Source organism: Pseudophryne corroboree, chromosome 2 (genome assembly GCF_028390025.1).
Source record: "Pseudophryne corroboree isolate aPseCor3 chromosome 2, aPseCor3.hap2, whole genome shotgun sequence".
Taxonomy (NCBI): Eukaryota; Metazoa; Chordata; class Amphibia; order Anura; family Myobatrachidae; genus Pseudophryne; species Pseudophryne corroboree.
Window position 1 is genome coordinate 988,767,754 of NC_086445.1, and position 25,627 is coordinate 988,793,380.

A 25,627-nucleotide genomic window follows, 5' to 3' on the forward strand; every position below is an offset into this window, starting at 1 on the left:
GGATATGACACCGGAATTCTCCTGGGAATCTGAAACTTATTGTCAGGATTTTCCCAAACTTTTTCAAAAAGAGCGTTCAGTTCATGATAGGGAGGAAACTTTACCTCAGGTTTCTTTCCTTTAAACATACAGACCCTTGTATCAGGAACATTAGGGTCCTCCGTGATATGTAACACGTCTTTTATCGCCACAATCATGTACTGAATGCTTTTAGCAAGTTTTGGATTTAATCTGACATCACTATAGTGGACACTGGAGTCAGAGTCCGTGTCGGTATCCGTATCTGCTAACTGGGTAAATGAACGCTTTTGTGACCCCGAGGGGGTCTGAACTTGTGACAATACATCCTCCACGGATTTTTTCCATGCCTGGCTCTGAGACTCAGATTTATCTAATCTCTTATTTAACAAAGCCACATTCGCATTCAAAGCACTCAAAACATTTACCCAATCAGGAGTCGGCGGTGCCGACAGGGTCACTCCCACAGCCGTTTCTTCTCCTACTCCAGTCTCCTCCTGGGAAGAGCACTCAGCCTCAGACATGCTGACACACAAACACACTGGGCATATAGGGGACAGACCCACAGTAAAGCCTGTCAGAGAAACACAGAGGGAGTTTGCCAGCTCACAGCCCAGCGCTTATCCTGGTTCTGAAATCCCTTATATAAAGCCTCAGACCCGTTAGAGCTTTTATAATTACATATACAGCACCAAAATAACTGTGCCCCCCCCCCCCGTTTTGCACCCTGTTACTTGTACAGCAGTGTAGAGGAAGGACCAGCGTCTCTGCAGCTCTGTGAAGAGAAAATGGCGCTGATGAGAGCTGTGAGGGCTAAGCCTTGCCCCCTTAATGGTGCGCTCCAGCCCCGCTAATTTTTTTAAATATTCATACTGGCGGGAGTTCGGACTTAAAAACCACATTGCCAGTCCATATTGAGGATTTTTATGCTGCCCAGCCCCCCCCCCCCCCGCGCCCTGCTCCCTGTAGTGCCGTCTGTGTGTGGGAGTATGGCGCGCAGCGTGGCCTCTGTGCGGTACCTCAAAGTTGTCACTGAAGTCTTCAAATCTTCTTCTACTCACCCGTCTTCTGGCTCTGTAAGGGGGGGTGACGGCGGGCTCTGGGTACGAGCATCTAGGCGTACCTAGCGTTCAGACCCTCAGGAGCTAATGGTGTCCTGTAGCCAAAGAAGCAGAGCCTTGAAACTCACAGAAGTAGGTCTGCTTCTCTCCCCTAAGTCCCACGAAGCAGGGAGTCTGTTGCCAGCAGTTCTCCCTGAAAATAATAAACCTTACAAAAGTCTTTTTCAGAGAAACTCAGGAGAGCTCCTCAGAGTGCATCGAGTCTCACTGGGCACAGAATCTAACTGGAGTCTGGAGGAGGGGCATAGAGGGAGAAGCCAGTTCACACCCCTTTTAAAGTCTTAAAGTGCCCATGTCTCCTGCGGATCCTGTCTATACCCCATGGTTCTTGAAGTGTCCCCAGCATCCTCTAGGACGTAGGAGAAATATTGGCTAAAATTATTATTATTATTATTATTATCCTTTATTTATATGGCGCCACAAGGGTTCCGCAGCGCCCAATTACAGAGTAATTGACCTTCAGGCTGTGTATATTCGGTGTATATGAAACATAAATGCATTCTGTGCTTAGACTTTGGTCCCATCACCATGATATCTCATTATGGTATGCAATTATTCAAAAATACGGAAAAATCCGATATCCAAAATACTTCTGGTCCCAAGCATTTTGGATAAGGGATACTCAACCTGTATATAAAATTACTAACGTTTACCTGAGGCTTCGCCCAGGTGGATATTATTTATTATTGCTCTGCGGAACTAATTAGTGCCATCTAATATTATGCTGTATATGTCATTTTGTACACATTGGGGGTAATTCCAAGTTGATCGCAGCAGGAATTTTTTTAGCAGTTAGGCAAAACCATGGCCCTCATTCCGAGTTGATTGCAGAGATTCATTGCATCGCAAACGGACCGAAAACAAGTAAACGCGCATGCGCAAAAGCGTAAATACGCATGCGCGAGCAGAGCGATACGACACTTGTGCAGAAATACAACAAAGAAAACTGCTCGTAACACAGAAACGAAAACGGGGAGTGGCGAAGGCGTGACAGAGGCGCGACTTCGCATTCTGACGACATGGGCGTGAAAGTGGGCGTCTAGTGTGGGAGTATGCAACTAGCAGTAGGCGTGTTTTTCGCAAAACTGCTTTTTCGCAATGAAACTTAACATAGCAAAGCCTCGCTATCTTGCTGCAGCAGCCGAGTAGGTCTGCAGTTACTCTGCATTTGCGAACTAGTGTTACAAGTGTGTATGCACTAATTACCTGTTAATTGGAGAGCACATTCATCTGTTGTCCAATTACTTGCTAAACACTGCTCTGCTGAAGTACTTCAAACAGCAATTCTAAGCACCTATAAATCTGTCACGCTGCCAAATATGGCTTTTATTTTTGTTCAAGTTTTGTTTTTTAAAAATTATGTTAAGTGCATTCTTTAATGTTTTAAATACTACAAAATGCAAACAACTGAAATTAACCAAACTTATAAACTACATCAGCAACATCTAAACTACATAAAATGTTACCTTTGTATATCCCAAATATCAGGACCAACATAATGCAGCATACACTTAACATAAAACTTTTATATTTGTTTTGAATATCTGTCAAGGTTTAAATTTCTGTCCTGTTGCCCATAGTAATACCAAACCTGAGTTGTGTGTTTTTTTGTAATATGGCAATTAAAGTGTGTTGCAAGTCAAACCTGTTGCATTTTTCAAGATGCAATTTTTTTTTGTTTTTTGTTTTTATTTTTTTCCTTGTTCCCCAAGTGTCTATATGCTTTGCTAAACTTTCAAGGACTAAGATTAACATAATGCATTAACTTAAATAAAGGACACATTTTTTATTTTAACAGTAATTTATTACTACTGTAATATATTTCGAGATCAAAACAACATGGCTACAGGTGAGTATCACAGGCAAAGATGGACCAAGCAGCAAGCAGATGGCATTGACACAAATGACATAGCAGAACTCAGTACTAGGGAAACTCCAGCTTCTGACAAAATAATATTTTGGGAAAAAAAATAATAATATGGTGTAAACACCCTGCCAGACAAATATATTTGGGGAACTGAGAAAGATTCATGAGCCACCACACACACACAACAATACACAGCACACTAGGATGAGGAAGATGGCTCTGGTGGACTTGGAAAAAAGCTCACAGGCTACAAATATCTCAAAAAACAAATAATACATTTCACTAAGAGGGAGTTAGCCATTCTGGCCACACAAGCCTACACAAAAAATACATAGAGACAACATGTAAAACATGGGTGCTGCCCATCTGGAGAGACATCACTTTCTTCTTTTTTTCCCCGCCTGATGCTGTTCTTCTTGGCTTGGTCTGCGGAGCGACCTTCGTGGGCCCTGCCCAGTGGGATCTTCTTCCTGGGCAGGGGCAGGGGAGGGAGCCGGTGTGGCTGGCTCTCTGCCACTGTGGGCAAGGGAGACAGCGATGGCCTGGAGCCCTTGCAAGATGTTATTTGCAAGGCTTTGGAATGAGGAGGCAAGTTGATCTTGTCCCTGCCTGATCTCTGCCAGACCTTGGCAGAGTTGAGCCACACCTTGCTCCACACTGGTTCTGTGCTCAGTGAGCCGGTCAGCTATCTGGCTTACCTCCCGGATCATCCTGTCCTGAAATGCATTTAGGCTCTCACCATACCTAGCAATTTCAAGCAGGATCCCTGGGATAGCAGAGGGTTGGGTGGGGGGGCCAGTTGGAACCTGGATAGGTGGGATTTGGGGTCCCACACTACCCGAGCCACTAGGTCCCTCCACCTCAGCCTCAGCCACATAACCCTCCTGTGCTGTGTTATGTGCAAAGCAAATAGAAGAATGTGTGGGAAAAAGAGTAGAAAAAAATAATATGAGACTTTTGTATTTTACAAAAAATCCAAAATAAAATATGTGTGTAAACTTACCTGGCAAGTCATGTGCCGTCAGGATTTCAGGCAGGTCCGTGTCCATATGAGACACTCCTTGCCCCTCCTCATAACTCACAGAGTCCATCGCTATCTCCTCCAACTCTGTATACTCCACAGCGACAGCTGGTCCTCCACCTGTAGCCCTTGAGGCATTCCACTCCGCAGCCCTCTTGCCCTTCAGGCGGGATTTGAAGTCGGCCCAACTACATATGTTTTGAAAAATAGGGGCAAGGTAGAGTATTAATATTTTTGGTAATAATATATAGGACACATGTTCTGCTTTTGTTTGCTATACACAACATCACATGTAACTACCTTTTGAAGACTACTTAGCACAGATAATGGACTGCCAAGATGCACTTACCGTCGTCTAACTTCCTGTGATGTTCGGACGATAGAGCCGACTTCATTCACAGAATGAGTGATGTCCCTCCAGATGCGTTCTTTCGTAGCAGCACCCATGTTTTTCGGTCCTCTATGTATTTTTGACATGGCCTGCATGACCAAAACACGCAACTCCCTCTTAGTGAATGGTGGCTGCCTTTTTTTACGTCTTGAAGTAGCCTGTGAGCTTTGGTCCTGTTGCTCCTCACCCTCTTCCTCGTCACTAGCAGCTTCTGTATGTTGTTGTTGTGTGGCTAATGCTGAATCTCCCTCAGTTTGCCCAGTATGTGTGTCTGGAAGGGTAACCCCACTTAACTGTTGGGTATCAGAAGCTGGAATGTCTCTAGTACTGAGTCCTGCTTCTTCAGAATCCGCAGAGGCGGATTCCAGCATTCGCCGCTGCAATGCGATACGTCTTTGTGCCAATTCTGCCTGCTGCCGCTGCAAGCGGTCCATCTCTGCTGCTAAAAACTCACGAGTAGCCATGTTGGTAATGACATGTTTGGACGCACAGGTGTGTAAGTTTTTATAGGTACGTGCGCAGCGTAAATTCACACAGGTGTAAATTATGCTAATAGTGTGACTGATTGTACTGCTTATTTAAGGGCCTGGTTTGCAAGCTGTGTGAGTGGGTGTATGATGAAAGTAGCTGGTGTGTTTTGTCAGAGAAGGTGGTCGTCTTTTGTACTTTGCAGAGTGAGTATTTTTTGCATTGTCAAGCATACAGATGTCCGTTTATTAGCTTATAGCATGTAGAGCGTAGTGCGCTTTTTTTGCGAAGTTTCGTTTGTGAGTATTTCTTCATTAGTCATTTGTAAAGGCAAGTATGTTTGGTGGTGCAATGGAGGTGGGTTTCTGTATTTGGGAGGATATATGTTTGTTATTTAAAAGGATTAGTATGACATATGTTTTTTTTTTAACCTGTACTTTACAGTGTGTATGTTATATTTGTTAGCCAGTTTTTTTGTGCTATTAGCCTCCTTGTGTGTCTCTTGTAGGTGTCAGTTATTTGGAGAAAGTATCCTTATTTTGTTTGTGGGCAATTAGCCATTTTTATTTTTGGATTTATCTGCAGCAAGTGACTTGCCATTAATTGAGCAGGTAAGTACCCTATCCCTGTGTTTTTTATTCTTTTTGGTAATTGTCTATATGATCTCTTAGCCTCCTTGTGTGTCTCTTGTAGGTGTCAGTTATTTGGAGAAAGTATCCTTATTTTGTTTGTGGGCAATTAGCCATTTTTATTTTTGGAATTATCTGCAGCAAGTGACTTGCCATTTATTGAGCAGGTAAGTACCCTATCCCTGTGTGTCCTGGAGTATGTGTGTGTAAAAAGTGTGTATCTTATGTTTTTTGGCACATTAATGTTTTTTTGAAATATGATTTTGGATGTTTCCAAGTTTTTATTATGCTCAAAGTAGGGCTGGTCTTGGCTGTAATAGCTACTAAAGGGACCCCTTTTTTAATATTTAGGATCTAATTATAAAACTCAGTTACATTATTCATACTTAGTTGTTATAATATATATTGTTGCTGTTATTATATGGGTATGTTTGTAATCTTTCAAACTTTTGTAATTGTGATGTTAACCTATGTTTGAAATACTTAGCTATTTTTTTTTTTCACTTTTGTTTCCAATTTTGAAATTTTGTCCCGTCATTTATTCCTGAAGAAATGTCGTATGCTCCTGCAGTAAGTTAACACCCATACACTTTGACTTTGATTATGGATGACAATGTGTGTTTTGAATAGAGATGAGCGCCTGAAATTTTTCGGGTTTTGTGTTTTGGTTTTGGGTTCGGTTCCGCGGCCGTGTTTTGGGTTCGAACGCGTTTTGGCAAAACCTCACCAAATTTTTTTGTCGGATTCGGGTGTGCTTTGGATTCGGGTGTTTTTTTCAAAAAACACTAAAAAACAGCTTAAATCATAGAATTTGGGGGTCATTTTGATCCCAAAGTATTATTAACCTCAAAAACCATAATTTACACTCATTTTCAGTCTATTCTGAATACCTCACACCTCACAATATTATTTTTAGTCCTAAAATTTGCACCGAGGTCGCTGTGTGAGTAAGATAAGCGACCCTAGTGGCCGACACAAACACCGGGCCCATCTAGGAGTGGCACTGCAGTGTCACGCAGGATGTCCCTTCCAAAAAACCCTCCCCAAACAGCACATGATGCAAAGAAAAAAAGAGGCGCAATGAGGTAGCTGTGTGAGTAAGATAAGCGACCCTAGTGGCCGACACAAACACCGGGCCCATCTAGGAGTGGCACTGCAGTGTCACGCAGGATGTCCCTTCCAAAAAACCCTCCCCAATCAGCACATGATGCAAAGAAAAAGAAAAGAAAAAAGAGGTGCAAGATGGAATTGTCCTTGGGCCCTCCCACCCACCCTTATGTTGTATAAACAAAATAGGACATGCACACTTTAACCAACCCATCATTTCAGTGACAGGGTCTGCCACACGACTGTGACTGATATGACGGGTTGGTTTGGACCCCCCCCAAAAAAGAAGCAATTAATCTCTCCTTGCACAAACTGGCTCTACAGAGGCAAGATGTCCACCTCATCTTCACCCTCCAATATATCACCGTGTACATCCCCCTCCTCACAGATTATCAATTCGTCCCCACTGGAATCCACCATCTCAGCTCCCTGTGTACTTTGTGGAGGCAATTGCTGCTGGTCAATGTCACCGCGGAGGAATTGATTATAATTCATTTTAATGAACATCATCTTCTCCACATTTTCTGGATGTAACCTCGTACGCCGATTGCTGACAAGGTGAGCGGCGGCACTAAACACTCTTTCGGAGTACACACTTGTGGGAGGGCAACTTAGGTAGAATAAAGCCAGTTTGTGCAAGGGCCTCCAAATTGCCTCTTTTTCCTGCCAGTATAAGTACGGACTGTGTGACGTGCCTACTTGGATGCGGTCACTCATATAATCCTCCACCATTCTATCAATGTTGAGAGAATCATATGCAGTGACAGTAGACGACATGTCCGTAATCGTTGTCAGGTCCTTCAGTCCGGACCAGATGTCAGCATCAGCAGTCGCTCCAGACTGCCCTGCATCACCGCCAGCGGGTGGGCTCGGAATTCTGAGCCTTTTCCTCGCACCCCCAGTTGCGGGAGAATGTGAAGGAGGAGATGTTGACAGGTCGCGTTCCGCTTGACTTGACAATTTTGTCACCAGCAGGTCTTTCAACCCCAGCAGACCTGTGTCTGCCGGAAAGAGAGATCCAAGGTAGGCTTTAAATCTAGGATCGAGCACGGTGGCCAAAATGTAGTGCTCTGATTTCAACAGATTGACCACCCGTGAATCCTTGTTAAGCGAATTAAGGGCTGCATCCACAAGTCCCACATGCCTAGCGGAATCGCTCCCTTTTAGCTCCTTCTTCAATGCCTCCAGCTTCTTCTGCAAAAGCCTGATGAGGGGAATGACCTGACTCAGGCTGGCAGTGTCTGAACTGACTTCACGTGTGGCAAGTTCAAAGGGCATCAGAACCTTGCACAACGTTGAAATCATTCTCCACTGCACTTGAGACAGGTGCATTCCACCTACTATATCGTGCTGAATTGTATAGGCTTGAATGGCCTTTTGCTGCTCCTCCAACCTCTGAAGCATATAGAGGGTTGAATTCCACCTCGTTACCACTTCTTGCTTCAGATGATGGCAGGGCAGGTTCAGTAGTTTTTGGTGGTGCTCCAGTCTTCTGTACGTGGTGCCTGTACGCCGAAAGTGTCCCGCAATTTTTCTGGCCACCGACAGCATCTCTTGCACGCCCCTGTCGTTTTTTAAAAAATTCTGCACCACCAAATTCAAGGTATGTGCAAAACATGGGACGTGCTGGAATTTGCCCATATTTAATGCACACACAATATTGCTGGCGTTGTCCGATGCCACAAATCCACAGGAGAGTCCAATTGGGGTAAGCCATTCCGCGATGATCTTCCTCAGTTGCCGTAAGAGGTTTTCAGCTGTGTGCGTATTCTGGAAAGCGGTGATACAAAGCGTAGCCTGCCTAGGAAAGAGTTGGCGTTTGCGAGATGCTGCTACTGGTGCCGCCGCTGCTGTTCTTGCGGCGGGAGTCCATACATCTACCCAGTGGGCTGTCACAGTCATATAGTCCTGACCCTGCCCTGCTCCACTTGTCCACATGTCCGTGGTTAAGTGGACATTGGGTACAACTGCATTTTTTAGGACACTGGTGAGTCTTTTTCTGACGTCCGTGTACATTCTCGGTATCGCCTGCCTAGAGAAGTGGAACCTAGATGGTATTTGGTAACGGGGGCACACTGCCTCAATAAATTGTCTAGTTCCCTGTGAACTAACGGCGGATACCGGACGCACGTCTAACACCAACATAGTTGTCAAGGACTCAGTTATCCGCTTTGCAGTAGGATGACTGCTGTGATATTTCATCTTCCTCGCAAAGGACTGTTGAACAGTCAATTGCTTACTGGAAGTAGTACAAGTGGGCTTACGACTTCCCCTCTGGGATGACCATCGACTCCCAGCGGCAACAACAGCAGCGCCAGCAGCAGTAGGCGTTACACGCAAGGATGCATCGGAGGAATCCCAGGCAGGAGAGGACTCGTCAGAATTGCCAGTGACATGGCCTGCAGGACTATTGGCATTCCTGGGGAAGGAGGAAATTGACACTGAGGGAGTTGGTGGGGTGGTTTGCGTGAGCTTGGTTACAAGAGGAAGGGATTTACTGGTCAGTGGACTGCTTCCGCTGTCACCCAAAGTTTTTGAACTTGTCACTGACTTATTATGAATGCGCTGCAGGTGACGTATAAGGGAGGATGTTCCGAGGTGGTTAACGTCCTTACCCCTACTTATTACAGCTTGACAAAGGGAACACACGGCTTGACACCTGTTGTCCGCATTTCTGGTGAAATACCTCCACACCGAAGAGCTGATTTTTTTGGTATTTTCACCTGGCATGTCAACGGCCATATTCCTCCCACGGACAACAGGTGTCTCCCCGGGTGCCTGACTTAAACAAACCACCTCACCATCAGAATCCTCCTGGTCAATTTCCTCCCCAGCGCCAGCAACACCCATATCCTCCTCATCCTGGTGTACTTCAACACTGACATCTTCAATCTGACTATCAGGAACTGGACTGCGGGTGCTCCTTCCAGCACTTGCAGGGGGCGTGCAAATGGTGGAAGGCGCATGCTCTTCACGTCCAGTGTTGGGAAGGTCAGGCATCGCAACCGACACAATTGGACTCTCCTTGTGGATTTGGGATTTCGAAGAATGCACAGTTCTTTGCTGTGCTGCTTTTGCCAGCTTGAGTCTTTTCATTTTTCTAGCGAGAGGCTGAGTGCTTCCATCCTCATGTGAAGCTGAACCACTAGCCATGAACATAGGCCAGGGCCTCAGCCGTTCCTTGCCACTCCGTGTGGTAAATGGCATATTGGCAAGTTTACGCTTCTCCTCCGACAATTTTATTTTAGGTTTTGGAGTCCTTTTTTTTACTGATATTTGGTGTTTTGGATTTGACATGCTCTGTACTATGACATTGGGCATCGGCCTTGGCAGACGACGTTGCTGGCATTTCATCGTCTCGGCCATGACTAGTGGCAGCAGCTTCAGCACGAGGTGGAAGTGGATCTTGATCTTTCCCTAATTTTGGAACCTCAACATTTTTGTTCTCCATATTTTAATAGGCACAACTAAAAGGCACCTCAGGTAAACAATGGAGATGGATGGATTGGATACTAGTATACAATTATGGACGGGCTGCCGAGTGCCGACACAGAGGTAGCCACAGCCGTGAACTACCGCACTGTACTGTGTCTGCTGCTAATATATAGACTGGTTGATAAAGAGATAGTATACTCGTAACTAGTATGTATGTATAAAGAAAGAAAAAAAAACCACGGTTAGGTGGTATATACAATTATGGACGGGCTGCCGAGTGCCGACACAGAGGTAGCCACAGCCGTGAACTACCGCACTGTACTGTGTCTGCTGCTAATATATAGACTGGTTGATGATAAAGAGATAGTATACTCGTAACTAGTATGTATGTATGTATAAAGAAAGAAAAAAAAAACACGGTTAGGTGGTATATACAATTATGGACGGGCTGCCGAGTGCCGACACAGAGGTAGCCACAGCCGTGAACTACCGCACTGTACTGTGTCTGCTGCTAATATATAGACTGGTTGATAAAGAGATAGTATACTCGTAACTAGTATGTATGTATAAAGAAAGAAAAAAAAACCACGGTTAGGTGGTATATACAATTATGTACGGGCTGCCGAGTGCCGACACAGAGGTAGCCACAGCCGTGAACTACCGCACTGTACTGTGTCTGCTGCTAATATATAGACTGGTTGATAAAGAGATAGTATACTCGTAACTAGTATGTATGTATAAAGAAAGAAAAAAAAACCACGGTTAGGTGGTATATACAATTATGGACGGGCTGCCGAGTGCCGACACAGAGGTAGCCACAGCCGTGAACTACCGCACTGTACTGTGTCTGCTGCTAATATATAGACTGGTTGATAAAGAGATAGTATACTCGTAACTAGTATGTATGTATAAAGAAAGAAAAAAAAACCACGGTTAGGTGGTATATACAATTATGGACGGGCTGCCGAGTGCCGACACAGAGGTAGCCACAGCCGTGAACTACCGCACTGTACTGTGTCTGCTGCTAATATATAGACTGGTTGATGATAAAGAGATAGTATACTCGTAACTAGTATGTATGTATAAAGAAAGAAAAAAAAACCACGGTTAGGTGGTATATACAATTATGGACGGGCTGCCGAGTGCCGACACAGAGGTAGCCACAGCCGTGAACTACCGCACTGTACTGTGTCTGCTGCTAATATATAGACTGGTTGATAAAGAGATAGTATACTCGTAACTAGTATGTATGTATAAAGAAAGAAAAAAAACCACGGTTAGGTGGTATATACAATTATGGACGGGCTGCCGAGTGCCGACACAGAGGTAGCCACAGCCGTGAACTACCGCACTGTACTGTGTCTGCTGCTAATATATAGACTGGTTGATAAAGAGATAGTATACTCGTAACTAGTATGTATGTATAAAGAAAGAAAAAAAAACCACGGTTAGGTGGTATATACAATTATGGACGGGCTGCCGAGTGCCGACACAGAGGTAGCCACAGCCGTGAACTACCGCACTGTACTGTGTCTGCTGCTAATATATAGACTGGTTGATGATAAAGAGATAGTATACTCGTAACTAGTATGTATGTATAAAGAAAGAAAAAAAAACCACGGTTAGGTGGTATATACAATTATGGACGGGCTGCCGAGTGCCGACACAGAGGTAGCCACAGCCGTGAACTACCGCACTGTACTGTGTCTGCTGCTAATATATAGACTGGTTGATAAAGAGATAGTATACTCGTAACTAGTATGTATGTATAAAGAAAGAAAAAAAAACCACGGTTAGGTGGTATATACAATTATGGACGGGCTGCCGAGTGCCGACACAGAGGTAGCCACAGCCGTGAACTACCGCACTGTACTGTGTCTGCTGCTAATATATAGACTGGTTGATAAAGAGATAGTATACTCGTAACTAATATGTATGTATAAAGAAAGAAAAAAAAACCACGGTTAGGTGGTATATACAATTATGGACGGGCTGCCGAGTGCCGACACAGAGGTAGCCACAGCCGTGAACTACCGCACTGTACTGTGTCTGCTGCTAATATATAGACTGGTTGATAAAGAGATAGTATACTCGTAACTAGTATGTATGTATAAAGAAAGAAAAAAAAACCACGGTTAGGTGGTATATACAATTATGGACGGGCTGCCGAGTGCCGACACAGAGGTAGCCACAGCCGTGAACTACCGCACTGTACTGTGTCTGCTGCTAATATATAGACTGGTTGATAAAGATATAGTATACTCGTAACTAGTATGTATGTATAAAGAAAAAAAAAAAAACCACGGTTAGGTGGTATATACAATTATGGACGGGCTGCCGAGTGCCGACACAGAGGTAGCCACAGCCGTGAACTACCGCACTGTACTGTGTCTGCTGCTAATATATAGACTGGTTGATGATAAAGAGATAGTATACTCGTAACTAGTATGTATGTATAAAGAAAGAAAAAAAAAACACGGTTAGGTGGTATATACAATTATGGACGGGCTGCCGAGTGCCGACACAGAGGTAGCCACAGCCGTGAACTACCGCACTGTACTGTGTCTGCTGCTAATATATAGACTGGTTGATAAAGAGATAGTATACTCGTAACTAGTATGTATGTATAAAGAAAGAAAAAAAAACCACGGTTAGGTGGTATATACAATTATGGACGGGCTGCCGAGTGCCGACACAGAGGTAGCCACAGCCGTGAACTACCGCACTGTACTGTGTCTGCTGCTAATATATAGACTGGTTGATAAAGAGATAGTATACTCGTAACTAGTATGTATGTATAAAGAAAGAAAAAAAAAACCACGGTTAGGTGGTATATACAATTATGGACGGGCTGCCGAGTGCCGACACAGAGGTAGCCACAGCCGTGAACTACCGCACTGTACTGTGTCTGCTGCTAATATATAGACTGGTTGATGATAAAGAGATAGTATACTCGTAACTAGTATGTATGTATAAAGAAAGAAAAAAAAACCACGGTTAGGTGGTATATACAATTATGGACGGGCTGCCGAGTGCCGACACAGAGGTAGCCACAGCCGTGAACTACCGCACTGTACTGTGTCTGCTGCTAATATATAGACTGGTTGATAAAGAGATAGTATACTCGTAACTAGTATGTATGTATAAAGAAAGAAAAAAAAACCACGGTTAGGTGGTATATACAATTATGGACGGGCTGCCGAGTGCCGACACAGAGGTAGCCACAGCCGTGAACTACCGCACTGTACTGTGTCTGCTGCTAATATAGACTGGTTGATAAAGAGATAGTATACTACTAATATTATATATACTGGTGGTCAGGTCACTGGTCACTAGTCACACTGGCAGTGGCACTCCTGCAGCAAAAGTGTGCACTGTTTAATTTTAATATAATATTATGTACTCCTGGCTCCTGCTATAACCTATAACTGGCACTGCAGTAGTGCTCCCCAGTCTCCCCCACAATTATAAGCTGTGTGAGCTGAGCAGTCAGACAGATATATAATATATATAGATGATGCAGCACACTGGCCTGAGCCTGAGCAGTGCACACAGATATGGTATGTGACTGACTGAGTCACTGTGTGTATCGCTTTTTTCAGGCAGAGAACGGATATATTAAATAAACTGCACTGTGTGTCTGGTGGTCACTCACTATATAATATATTATGTACTCCTGGCTCCTGCTATAACCTATAACTGGCACTGCAGTAGTGCTCCCCAGTCTCCCCCACAATTATAAGCTGTGTGAGCTGAGCAGTCAGACAGATATATATAATATTATATATAGATAATAGATGATGCAGCACACTGGCCTGAGCCTGAGCAGTGCACACAGATATGGTATGTGACTGAGTCACTGTGTGCTGTGTATCGCTTTTTTCAGGCAGAGAACGGATTATAAAGTAAACTGCACTGTCCTCACTAGTAAACTCTCTCCACTCAGTCTCTACACTTCTACAGTAACAGTACTCCTCCTAGTCAGCTCCAGTAAATCTCTCTCAGTCTCTTATAATCTAAATGGAGAGGACGCCAGCCACGTCCTCTCCCTATCAATCTCAATGCACGTGTGAAAATGGCGGCGACGCGCGGCTCCTTATATAGAATCCGAGTCTCGCGATAGAATCCGAGCCTCGCGAGAATCCGACAGCGTCATGATGACGTTCGGGCGCGCTCGGGTTAACCGAGCAAGGCGGGAAGATCCGAGTCGCTCGGACCCGTGAAAAAAAACATGAAGTTCTGGCGGGTTCGGATTCAGAGAAACCGAACCCACTCATCTCTAGTTTTGAATTTATGTTTTTTTAAAAATATTCTTACCTTCATTTTAAGTTGGTGATGTCGATTTTTGTGGTTGCTGAAGCCCTCCCACCCCAACCCACGGAACCACTCCCACCCCAACCGCTGCCAGCCCTCCAACCGCAACCGGCTCCTCATCAACCAAGGCAACGGAGGCGTGCTAGGCCACCAATTTTCCGTACCCGTGTCCTCCTTTTTGGCATGCCTGATGATGTGGTTTTGCGAAGATACAGGCTGCCACCTCATCTAATCCTAGACACTCTCTCCATAATAGAGAGTGATCTTGAACCTTCAATTCGGTATCCTACAGCAATAACACCATTGACACAATTCCTTGCTGTGTTACATTTTGTTGCCACTGGTTCATACCAGCATGTGGTGGGAGATCTGGTTGGCATGTCGCAGGGCCAGTTCAGTAAGGTCCTACGGCGTGTCAGCCAGGCTTTCATCAAGCGTGTTAAGCAATTTATTGCTATGCCTTTGGATCTTGGTGCCCTAGATGTGGTGAAGCGGCAATTTGAGGAAGGTGGTAGTCGCTTCCCACATGTTATTGGGGTTGTGGATGGCACACATGTAGCTATTGTGCCACCAAGACATAATGAAGAAATTTATAGAAACAGGAAACTGTTTCATTCTCTGAATGTAATGGTTGTTTGTGGGCCATCCCTCCAGATCCTGTCCCTGAATGCGAAGTTCCCGGGGAACTCCCATGATGCCTATGTAATTAGACAATCAGGGATATGGCAGAGATTAAGATCGAGGCAAGGACAAGACATGTGGTTATTGGGTGAGTTTTTATTTTTATTTTTATAACAATAATATTTTTCAAATATAATATTATACTTAAAATATTTTCTTCTCATCAAACAGGAGACCGTGGATATCCTTGCACCCCCTGGCTCATGACTCTTTACCGTAAGCCCAGGCCAGGACCACAGACGGCATTTAACTCCGCGCTTACTGCCACTAGACAGCTGGTGGAGCGCACAATTGGTGTCCTTAAAGGACGCTTTCGTGTGCTCCACCGCACTGGTGGCGACATCATGTATTCGCCGGAGATGGCAAGTAAAATAGTGGTCCTGTGCTATCCTCCACAACATCGCTGTAAGGAGTCGCGTGGAGCTTCCTCAAACAGAGGAATTGCCTGATGAGGAGCCAGGGGTTGGGCGGAGATACGGTGGGGGGAGTGTTTCCCGGAGGGGCAGTGAAGTAAGGGCACGCATTGTGCAAGAATATTTCAGGTATAGTTTATATTATTTTATACATTTTTAAGATAGAAAATCACTGTCTGTTTGTGTTAATTGTGCTATGATGTCATTAAGGTAGCTATTGAAAGCTCATTGTGTAATTGTTTTGGTGTGTGTGAATATATTCTTATTTGTTTATGTAAATATTCTAACATGTTAACCTTACAATGTGTGTTTTTGCTTTCATTTTTTTTAAGTTGGTACAAAATTTTAGTCAAATTTTTTTAATTTCCATTCTGTTTTCTTGAAATTATCCAACAACATATGATACTAAATGTTGAACACTTTGTGACTGTGCAGCTGATTGCTCATACAAAAAGTGGTGAGTACACTGGTTTTTTAATTTTTATCATAAAAGTGTGTGTGTGTGTGTGTGTGTGTGTGTGTGTGTAATTGGTGCGTTTATTGTCATACACTTCCGCGACTGCGTATTACCGCTCTAGCGAACACCCGTCTACTCTTCACAGCACTGCAGCCAGCAATAAAGTTTTGTCAATGCACACATCAATAAAGTTTATTTAAATGACAGCATATATTTTTGACCAATCACATGCCAACACACACTATAAATATATGGCCAAATAAGGAAAACGCCATTGCCATGATGCGTGCAGCACCTTTTACCAGGCGGGAGCTCCGCGTACTGGTAGCGGTGATGGACCGCCGCGTAGGCCGCGTAGGGCGCTTTATCCCAAATCGGGTTAAGCGCGAGGCCTACGCGGAGGCCCGCCACCTACTGAGGACTCGCGTCCGCAGCAGGCGGACCATCATCCAACTTGAGAGGAGATGGAGTGATCTCCGCAGGAGGACTCCTGAACTGTTGGCGGAGCTCCGCCAGCAAATACGCCAACTACGTGCACGCAGTAAGTTACATTACATAACACAGAGATTATTAGCATACACTGTGCAAATTTACACTGAGTGATAGTATGTAAATTGCCACACTGACTGAACTAGTTTAATAAATATGACAGTGTGTGTGGTTAGGGCAAGCAGTACTGACTGTAGCAAAGTGATTCTAAACAAGTGCATGTTGTCCTGAATTGCTACACAGGCTGGAAACTGTACCACATAACTTGATCAGTGGTGTCAATATAATAAGGTGGGTTGAATAGAGATCTGGTGATGTTGCCTATACCAATCAATATGACTCAATGGAATAGATTCAGTAATGAGCTTCAAAAATGTTATGTATAATCAGATTGGTTGCTATGGACAACATCAACAGATTTAATTTTTTACAAAAATATAAATTGTTAGCCCTGTGTCTTTTACATGGGACAGAACAGTGTAATTGTCAAATAGTGTTTATTAAATTTGACATGCAACACAAAATATAATACATATATCATTCTAGGACTACCACAACGGCAAGCTGCTGCAGGGAGGCAAGATCAGGCCCCTTCTCAGCCCCCCTCCCCTTCTCAGTCCCCCTCCCCTTCCCAGTCCCCCTCCCCTTCCCAGTCCCCCTCAGCTTCCCAGTCCACCTCAGCTTCCCAGTCCCCCTCAGCTTCCCAGTCCCCCTCCCCTTCCCAGTCCCCTTCTCAGCCCACCTCTCCTTCTCCTTCTGTGCCCCCTTCTCCTCCTTCCCAGTCCCCTTCTCCTTCTCCTTCTGTGCCCCCTTCTCCTCCTTCCCAGTCCCCTTCTCCTTCTCCTTCCAACTCCCCTTCTCAGCCCCCCTCACCCTCTATTGGCCAAACACTCTCTCCGCCCCCCTCGCCCTCTCAATCAAACCCACCCTCTGAAATAACATCCCCAATCCCTCCTCCTTCCCCCATCCAGCCTCCTTCCCCCATCCCTCCTCCTTCCCCCATCCCTCCTCCTTCCCCAATCCCTCCTCCTTCCCCCATCCAGCCTCCTTCCCCCATCCAGCCTCCTTCCCCCATCCAGCCGCCTTCCCCACCCAGTGAATGGGCAGAAGAAGCCCCTGAAGGAATTAGTGGGGTTCATCATGTTGCAGAGGAAAGTAAGTGTTTTAACATTTTAAAAATAATGTTTACCTACTTACACTTACAATGTCAAAACATGCACTGTTGTACTGTTGGAAATCTTGTACCAAGGAAAAATATTTGTGTTATTATTCATGGTCTACATGTTTCCTTGAAATTTTTGTGAGTGTCATTATATGTACAGTGTTTATGTGTGCAATGTTTTGTGTGTCCACTCTAGGTCGACACTCATTAGTTCGACAGGGTTGCCAGGACAACATGGTTTATATGTGCTCGGTTTTCAGGCTAACATTTATACCTGAGTGGAGTTTAGTATGTTGTTAGTCTTTTACACTTGTGCCTGTGTATTCATAATGTTTGCACTTTCAAATCACATGCTTCACTTTGTTAGCCAGCCTAACAACACAATGATTTGTGGTGTGAAAGTTAGACTCACAAAATGCTTATTGTATTTATCCAAACCTGTTTGACCTTATTTAGTATGGTCGGCTTTCAGGGAGTGTGGGCATGCTAGGATATGTTGTCCTTCTGAAGATGTTGATATGCAGTGTGATGATGCAAGGCCAAACACCCCAAAATTGAATTCTCTTCACTCCAGATGTGAATGAATGCCAACATGGTGTAACATTTACTAAGATGGTAGTTCTCTTTTACATGGGATGTTGCCCATAGCAACCAATAAGATTATACTTGTATTTTTTTTGTCCACTTCTACAAGATAATATGTATAATTTGATTGGTTGCTATGGTCAACGTCCCATCTTAAATAGAACTCCCGTAGTAGTAAATGTACCCCATGGTGTGGTACACTTTCTTTAAATAAACAAAAAAACATTGCTGAGCAGGCTTGTGTGTTGTTCTGCTACTGATTTATCCTTAAAACAGCCATGATGTAGTCACTTAGGCATTAAAGCAGGCCTGTCCAAACTGCGGCCCTCCAGCTGCTGAGAAACTACACATCCCAGCATGCCCTGACACAGTTTTGCATTCTCTGACCCCAAAACTGTGTCAAGGCATGCTGGTATATGTAGTTTCACAACAGCTGGAGGGCCTCAGTTTGGACATGCCTGCATTAAAGTGTGCTTTGTGCCCTGCTTGTATAATAGGTAATGTGAGTAAGTTAGTAATGTTTTCTTTGACTCTTCTTTTCAGATGCTGCAGTTGGAGATCCCACCAGTTTGCCTGCACTTTTATTACGCCTAAAAGCCAATTTAAGGGCTGTAATTGCCGACATAGAGGCAATCGAAAATTTGTTATAATTTTCTAATTTTCATTTTGTTCTCATTTTAATTTCTTTAAAATAAAAAAATAAAATAAAAAATTGTTGAAGTTAAGTGGGTGTTGTGTTTATTTATGCGTGGCGTGCAGAAATTGGTGACCTTAAACAGTTCACACATCTTACTTAAGATTAAATTCTTAAAAATACAACACCAAAAATTAAAAAAAAAAAAAAAAAACATTAGGAGGTTATGGATTCTAAATACATGAAAACACATTTATTCACACACTACACATATACACAATACTTCAAACATTTGCATTGGACCAGGAAAATTTCCCATATCTATATTTGTAAATTTTAAACATCAATGTTTATGGCCAATTATGGCTACAAAGTGTTCTTCTGGTATTCTTTGGAGACTTAATTGGTCAGGACCATTGTCATTAATTACACTAATTGGTTTCGTAATTGAGGAGGGCTTGTGGACTTTTAACAGAAAGGTGTAATTCCACTGAATAGGGAAAAAAACCCATTGTGGAGCGTTTGTCCGCAAAAGTGTGCACTTTTAAGATGGATGTGTAAATCTACTAAAACTTTGGATTTTTACGATGAAGTATGTGTTAATGCGATGGTTTCGCATTGCTGCGATGGTTGCGCATTGCTGCGATGTCATTTCGCATACGCCCACTTTGTGTAATACTGCGTACGAATTAGCAAAGAAACGTTGGGGGCGGAATTTCGCAATTTTGCCACATGTTCGCAATTTTGCACATACCTTGTGCGAACGAAAAAAATAGCGAACAACTCGGAATGACCCCCCATGTGCAGTGCAGGGGGGACAGATATAACATGTGCAGAGAGAGATAGATTTGGGTGTGGTGAGTTCAATCTGCAATCTAAATTGCAGTGTAAAAATAAACCAGCCAGTATTTACCCTGCACAGAAACAAAATAACCCACCCAAATCTAACTCTCTCTGCACATGTTATAACTATCCGTTCACATGGTCGACCATGTTATGGTCGACAGTCATTAGGTCGACCACTATTGGTCGACATTGACATGGTCGACATGGACACATGGTCGACACGTGAAAATGGTCGGCACATGAAAGGTCGACACATGAAAAGGTCGACATGGGTTTTTTAACTTTTTTTTCTTTTGGGGAACTTTTCCATACTTTACGATCCACATGGACTACGATTGGAACGGTAAAGTGTGCCGAGCGAAGCGGTAGCGGAGCGAAGGCACCATGCCCGAAGCATGGCGAGCGAAGCGAGCCATGCGAGGGAACGCGGTGCACTAATTGGGGTTCCCAGTCACTTTACGCAAAAAACGACACAAAAAAAGTTAAAAAACTAATGTCGACCTTTTCATATGTCGACCTTTCATGTGTCGACCATTTTCATGTGTCGACCATGTGTCCATGTCGACCATGTCAATGTCGCCCAATAGTGGTCGACCTAATGACTGTCGACCATAACATGGTCGACCATTCATACCGGAACCGTTATATCTGCCCCCCCTGCAGTGCATATGGTTTTGCCTAACTGCTAAAAAATTTCCTGCTGCGATCAACTTGGAATTACCCCCATTGATCACAATAAGGCCCTCATTCCGAGTTGTTCGCTCGCAAGCTGCTTTTAGCAGCATTGCACACGCTAAGCCGCCGCCTACTGGGAGTGAATCTTAGCTTATCAAAATTGCGAACGAAAGATTAGCAAAATAGCGAATAGACACTTCTTAGCAGTTTCTGAGTAGCTCCACACTTACTCGGCATCTGCGATCAGTTCAGTGCTTGTCGTTCCTGGTTTGACGTCACAAACACACCCAGCGTTCACCCAGACACTCCTCCGTTTCTCCAGCCACTCCCGCGTTTTTCCCAGAAACGGTAGCGTTTTTTCACACAATCCCATAAAACGGCCTGTTTCCGCCCAGAAACACCCACTTCCTGTCAATCACATTACGATCACCAGAACGAAGAAAAAACCTCGTAATGCCGTGAGTAAAATACCTAACTGCATAGCAAATTTACTTGGCGCAGTCGCACTGCGGACATTGCGCATGCGCATTAGCGACTAATCGCTCCGTTGCAAGAAAAAAATAAAGAGCGAACAACTCGGAATGACCACCTATGTCTTTGTAAACAGTAGTTGTAGTTTTGCCTTTAAGGATTAACACAAAAATATTTTTGGAGCTACTAACTCCTGAGCAAGCAATCTAAAGCTGCCTGTGGGAGAAGCAGCTGGTCCTGAGATCTAAGCCTGCAGCCCCCAGCGTTTTGTCGGGGTGTGCAATAAATGCATAGTAATATATATATATATATATATATATATATATACACTGCTCAAAAAAATAAAGGGAACAATTAAACAACACAATGTAACTCCAAGTCAATCACACTTCTGTGAAATTAAACTGTCTACTTAGGAAGCAACACTGATTGACAATCAATTTCACATGCTGTTGTGCAAATGGAATAGACAACACGTGGAAATTATAGGCAATTAGCAAGACACCCCCAATAAAAGAGTTGTTCTGCAGGTGGTTACCACAGACCACTTCTCAGCTCCTATGCTTTCTGGCTGATGTTTTGGTCACTTTTGAAAGCTGGCGGTGATTTCACTCTAGTGGTAGCATGAGACGGAATCTACAACCCACACAAGTGGCTCAGGTAGTGCAGCTCATCCAGGATGGCACATCAATGTGAGCTGTGGCAAGAAGGTTTGCTGTGTCTGTCAGCGTAGTGTCCAGAGCATGGAGGTGCTACCAGGAGACAGGCCAGTTCATCAGGAGACGTGGAGGAGGCCGTAGGAGGGCAACAACCCAGCAGCAGAACCGCTACCTCCGCCTTTGTGCAAGGAGAACAGGAGGAGCACTGCCAGAGCCCTGCAAAATGACCTCCAGCAAGCCACAAATGTGCATGTGTCTACTCAAACGATCAGAAACAGACTCCATGAGGGTGGTATGAGGGCCCGACGTCCACAGTTGGGGGTTGTGCTTACAGCCCAACACCGTGCAGGATGTTTGGCATTTGCCAGAGAACACCAAGATTGGCAAATTCGCCACTGGCGCCCTGTGCTCTTCACAGATGAAAGCAGGTTCTCACTGAGCACATGTGACAGACGTGACAGAGTCTGGAGACGCCAAGGAGAACGTTCTGCTGCCTGCAACATCCTCCAGCATGACCGGTTTGGCAGTGGGTCAGTAATGGTGTGGGGTGGCATTTCTTTGGAGGGCCGCACAGCCCTCCATGTGCTCACCAGAGGTAGCCTGACTGCCATTAGGTACCGAGATGAGATCCTCATACCCCTTGTGAGACCATATGCTGGTGCGGTTGGCCCTGGGTTCCTCCTAATGCAAGACAATGCTAGACCTCATGTGGCTGGAGTGTGTCAGCAGTTCCTGCAAGATGAAGGCATTGATGCTATGGACTGGCCCGCCCGTTCCCCAGACCTGAATCCAATTGAGCACATCTGGGACATCATGTCTCGCTCCATCCACCAATGCCACATTGCACCACAGACTGTCCAGGAGTTGGCGGATGCTTTAGTCCAGGTCTGGGAACAGATCCCGCAGGAGACCATCCGCCACCTCATCAGGAGCATGCCCAGGCGTTGTAGGGAGGTCATACAGGCACATGGAGGCCACACACACTACTGAGACTCATTTTGACTTGTTTTAAGGACATTACATCAAAGTTGGATCAGCCTGTAGTGTGTTTTTCCACTTTAATTTTGAGTGTGACTCCAAATCCAGACCTCCATGGGTTAATAAATTTGATTTCCATTGATCATTTTTGTGTGATTTTGTTGTCAGCACATTCAACTATGTAAAGAACAAAGTATTTAATAAGAATATTTCATTCATTCAGATCTAGGATGTTTTATTTTAGTATTCCCTTTATTATTTTGAGCAGTGTATATATATATATACACACACACACACACACACACACACACACACACACACACACAATTGTAAAGCTCAACGGAATTTGCTGCGCTATATAAGAAACTGTTAATAAATAATATATATGCAGTAATTTTTGGCTTGAAGTGCCTGCATGCGCCGAGTGTCAAGCATCTGGTTTTATCTTTATTGCTTCTCTCCCTAATGTCACATCAAGATCATACAGACCTCAGTTTCTTTCTAGGTTACTAAGCTATACAATAGTGAAAACACCATCCAAATTCATCCAGTAGTTTTTTGTGTGATGTCAGAATGAACAGACAGTCAAACAGACAAAAATTCAAAATATGTTTTTCCTGTCTCTAAGAGCGGCAATGGGCCCAGGTACTGAAGGGAGTGTAGCCAAATCCAGAACGGCGTGGCTACGTCACCTAAAAAAAAATAGGACTGGTTTTTCAGCCACACATGGGACACCGGTTGATGTACAGGGGGACTTTTATCCCCCTCAGCAGTGCTGCAAAAGGGGAAAATGTCCCCTTTCACGAATGACCTGCGCTGGGACCTCACCGGCCCCCTCCAGCAAGCTCGGACCCGTGTAATTAGTATCCACTCCTCCCCCACTGCCAGAGTATACAGACCACCAGTCGATGACTGTCGACCACCTGTCGATCACTGTATGTGGGAAGCAGTGTAGGATGCAAGTGGTAAAGGCGTTTGTGGAATGACATGGTCTCACGGAGGTGAGGGGAACATGTCCGTGTCTCACTGTGGCACTCTAACACAGTAACAAGATGGCGCTGCACATGCTCAGAAGTACATACTGCGGCCATCTTGGTTAGGAAATGAAGCCTCCCTAAGTGAGCCGAAATGGAGACAATACAGTACCATTCTCTTGGCTTCAACCGTTTTTATGAAAATACCTTACAAATCTTAAAAATCAAGCTAATATAAATTTCTATACATTTATTTTTATGTGCCAACCATTGCAGAGCTTTCTTTTTTTTTAATCTTGCTAATATCTGTTATAAGGCATTAGCCCCACCATGCGGAATCTTTGCTGAAAATGCAGCATAAACCAATTTAGATGAAAACTATATTGTGCTGAAAGTTACACAGGATACATAAATCACTCTGTGACACGTGAAAACCAAACCAGATACACCAGGGAATTCACAACATGGGTTAAGAAGAATTTTATTACTAATTGGGATATAAATCATTACAATGAGGTGAGATAAGAGCGGTAAGGGCACATATTAAAAGCACAAAACGTGATCCTAACTATGCCACTGTGTGCCATCTTCCGCCGGCGTAATTGTGCAGCGCACAAGCCTTGGAGCATGGCAGGCACATAAAATAAATGTTTATTTACAATTGCCTGTTCCGTGATTACTTTCACTGGGCCCATTTACTGTGACACGTTGTTACTCTCCAGAATTGTATTACGGTACATTGAGGCTTGATAAAGATCCTGTGTGGATTTCCATAGGAAAGAGGTCGACTGATAAATATAATATACTAGGTGCTTCATCGCGCCCTACGGGCGCTCTTCACACCGTTGCAAGGGGCTACGCCCCCTTAACCCTTGCATGCCTTTCTGGGGTTCAATATTTGTATTATATGGAGTATTACCTGCATTCCTTTGTTAGTGGTTAAATATTGCACAATGAAAGGGCGTGCGATGGTGAAGGAGGCGCAGCCCCTTGCGACGGCGTGAACAGCACCTGCAGGGCACGATGTACAGAATGTAGCGGGAGCGGGGGGGACTGCGGATGGTGTCTGTAGATGCTGCGGGTGGAGGGAAGGCAGAAGTGGGGGTGGGGCCCGGATGGGGAAGGTTCGGGAGGTGCTGCGCGTGGGGGAGGGGCAGAGGAGTGGGGAATGCAGATGGGGGAGGGGTCCGGAGGCACTGAAGGTGGGGGAGGGGCAGGGGTGCCACGGGTGGGAGAGGGGCAGGTGTGGGTATGTTGTGGATGGATGAAGGGTTCCGAAGGTGCTGTGGGATGGGAAGGGACGGGAGTGCCGGGGGTGGGGTAGGGGACCGCAGGCACCATGGGTAGGGTAGGGGCAGGTACGGGTGTTGTGGCGGATGGGAAAGGAGGTCCGGAGGTGCTGCAGGTGGTGGAGGGGCAGGTACGGGGGTGCCATTGGTGGGGGAGGGGTGGGTGAGGGGGGGACCGCTGATGGAGGAGGGTGTCTGCAGATTCTGCGGGTGGAGGGGGGCAGGTGTGGGGGGAGACATATAAGGGGGGTGAATGGTGGAAGGGGCCTGGAGGTGCTGTGGGTGGTGAAGGGGTGGAGGAGTGGGAGCCACGGGTGGTGTAGGGGGTCTGGAGACACAGCATGTGGGGGAGGGGTGGAGTGCCGCATGTGGTGGAGGGGAAGGTGTGGAGGTGTGGTGCATTGGGGAGAGGTCTGGAGGCGCTGCGGGTACTGTATATGCCATAAAAGGTAGTTGGAGGGTATGCAGTAACAGGGCCAGGACAGGGGTGACAGGGTCAGAACAGGGTTGACGGGGCCAGGACAGTGGTGACAGGGTCAGAACAGGGGTGATGGTGCCAGGACAGGGGTGACGGGGCCAGGACAGGGGTGACGGGGCCAGGACAGAAATGATAGGGACAGGATAAGGGTGACAGGGCCAGGATAAGGGTGAAAGGGCCAGGATAAGGGTGGCAGGGCAAGGCCAGGGGTGACAGGGACATGACAGAACACAGGGCACGGGAGAGATTGGTATTAGGGACAAAACAGTGGTGACAGACAGATGTGTCTTACCGGAGTCACTGCTGCTGGCTGCTGCTGTTCCTCTCCAACCTGTTGGGATCTGCTGCTGCTGGAGACTTGGCATGGCTGACTCTCTCAGGCTGGATTCCTGCTTCCTCTGCCCGTCCGCATCCCTCCCCCCCTCCTCAGTCACACACCGCAGACCTCGCGCAGCTGCCGGGCAC

At 45.2% G+C, this 25,627-nt stretch overlaps 1 protein-coding gene across 1 annotated transcript; it reads left to right on the forward strand.

Annotated features, from left to right (window-relative positions):
* Nucleotides 1–2,978: 2,978 nt before the first annotated feature.
* On the forward strand, nt 2,979–18,808 carry LOC135028690 (uncharacterized). Its single transcript, XM_063953796.1, has 6 exons — nt 2,979–2,988; nt 5,472–5,497; nt 5,629–5,682; nt 15,901–15,922; nt 16,958–17,566; nt 18,702–18,808. Exons 1-6 carry the CDS (start codon nt 2,979–2,981, stop codon nt 18,806–18,808), a joined length of 828 nt encoding a protein of 275 aa, XP_063809866.1.
* The last annotated feature ends 6,819 nt before the right edge of the window (nt 18,809–25,627 follow it).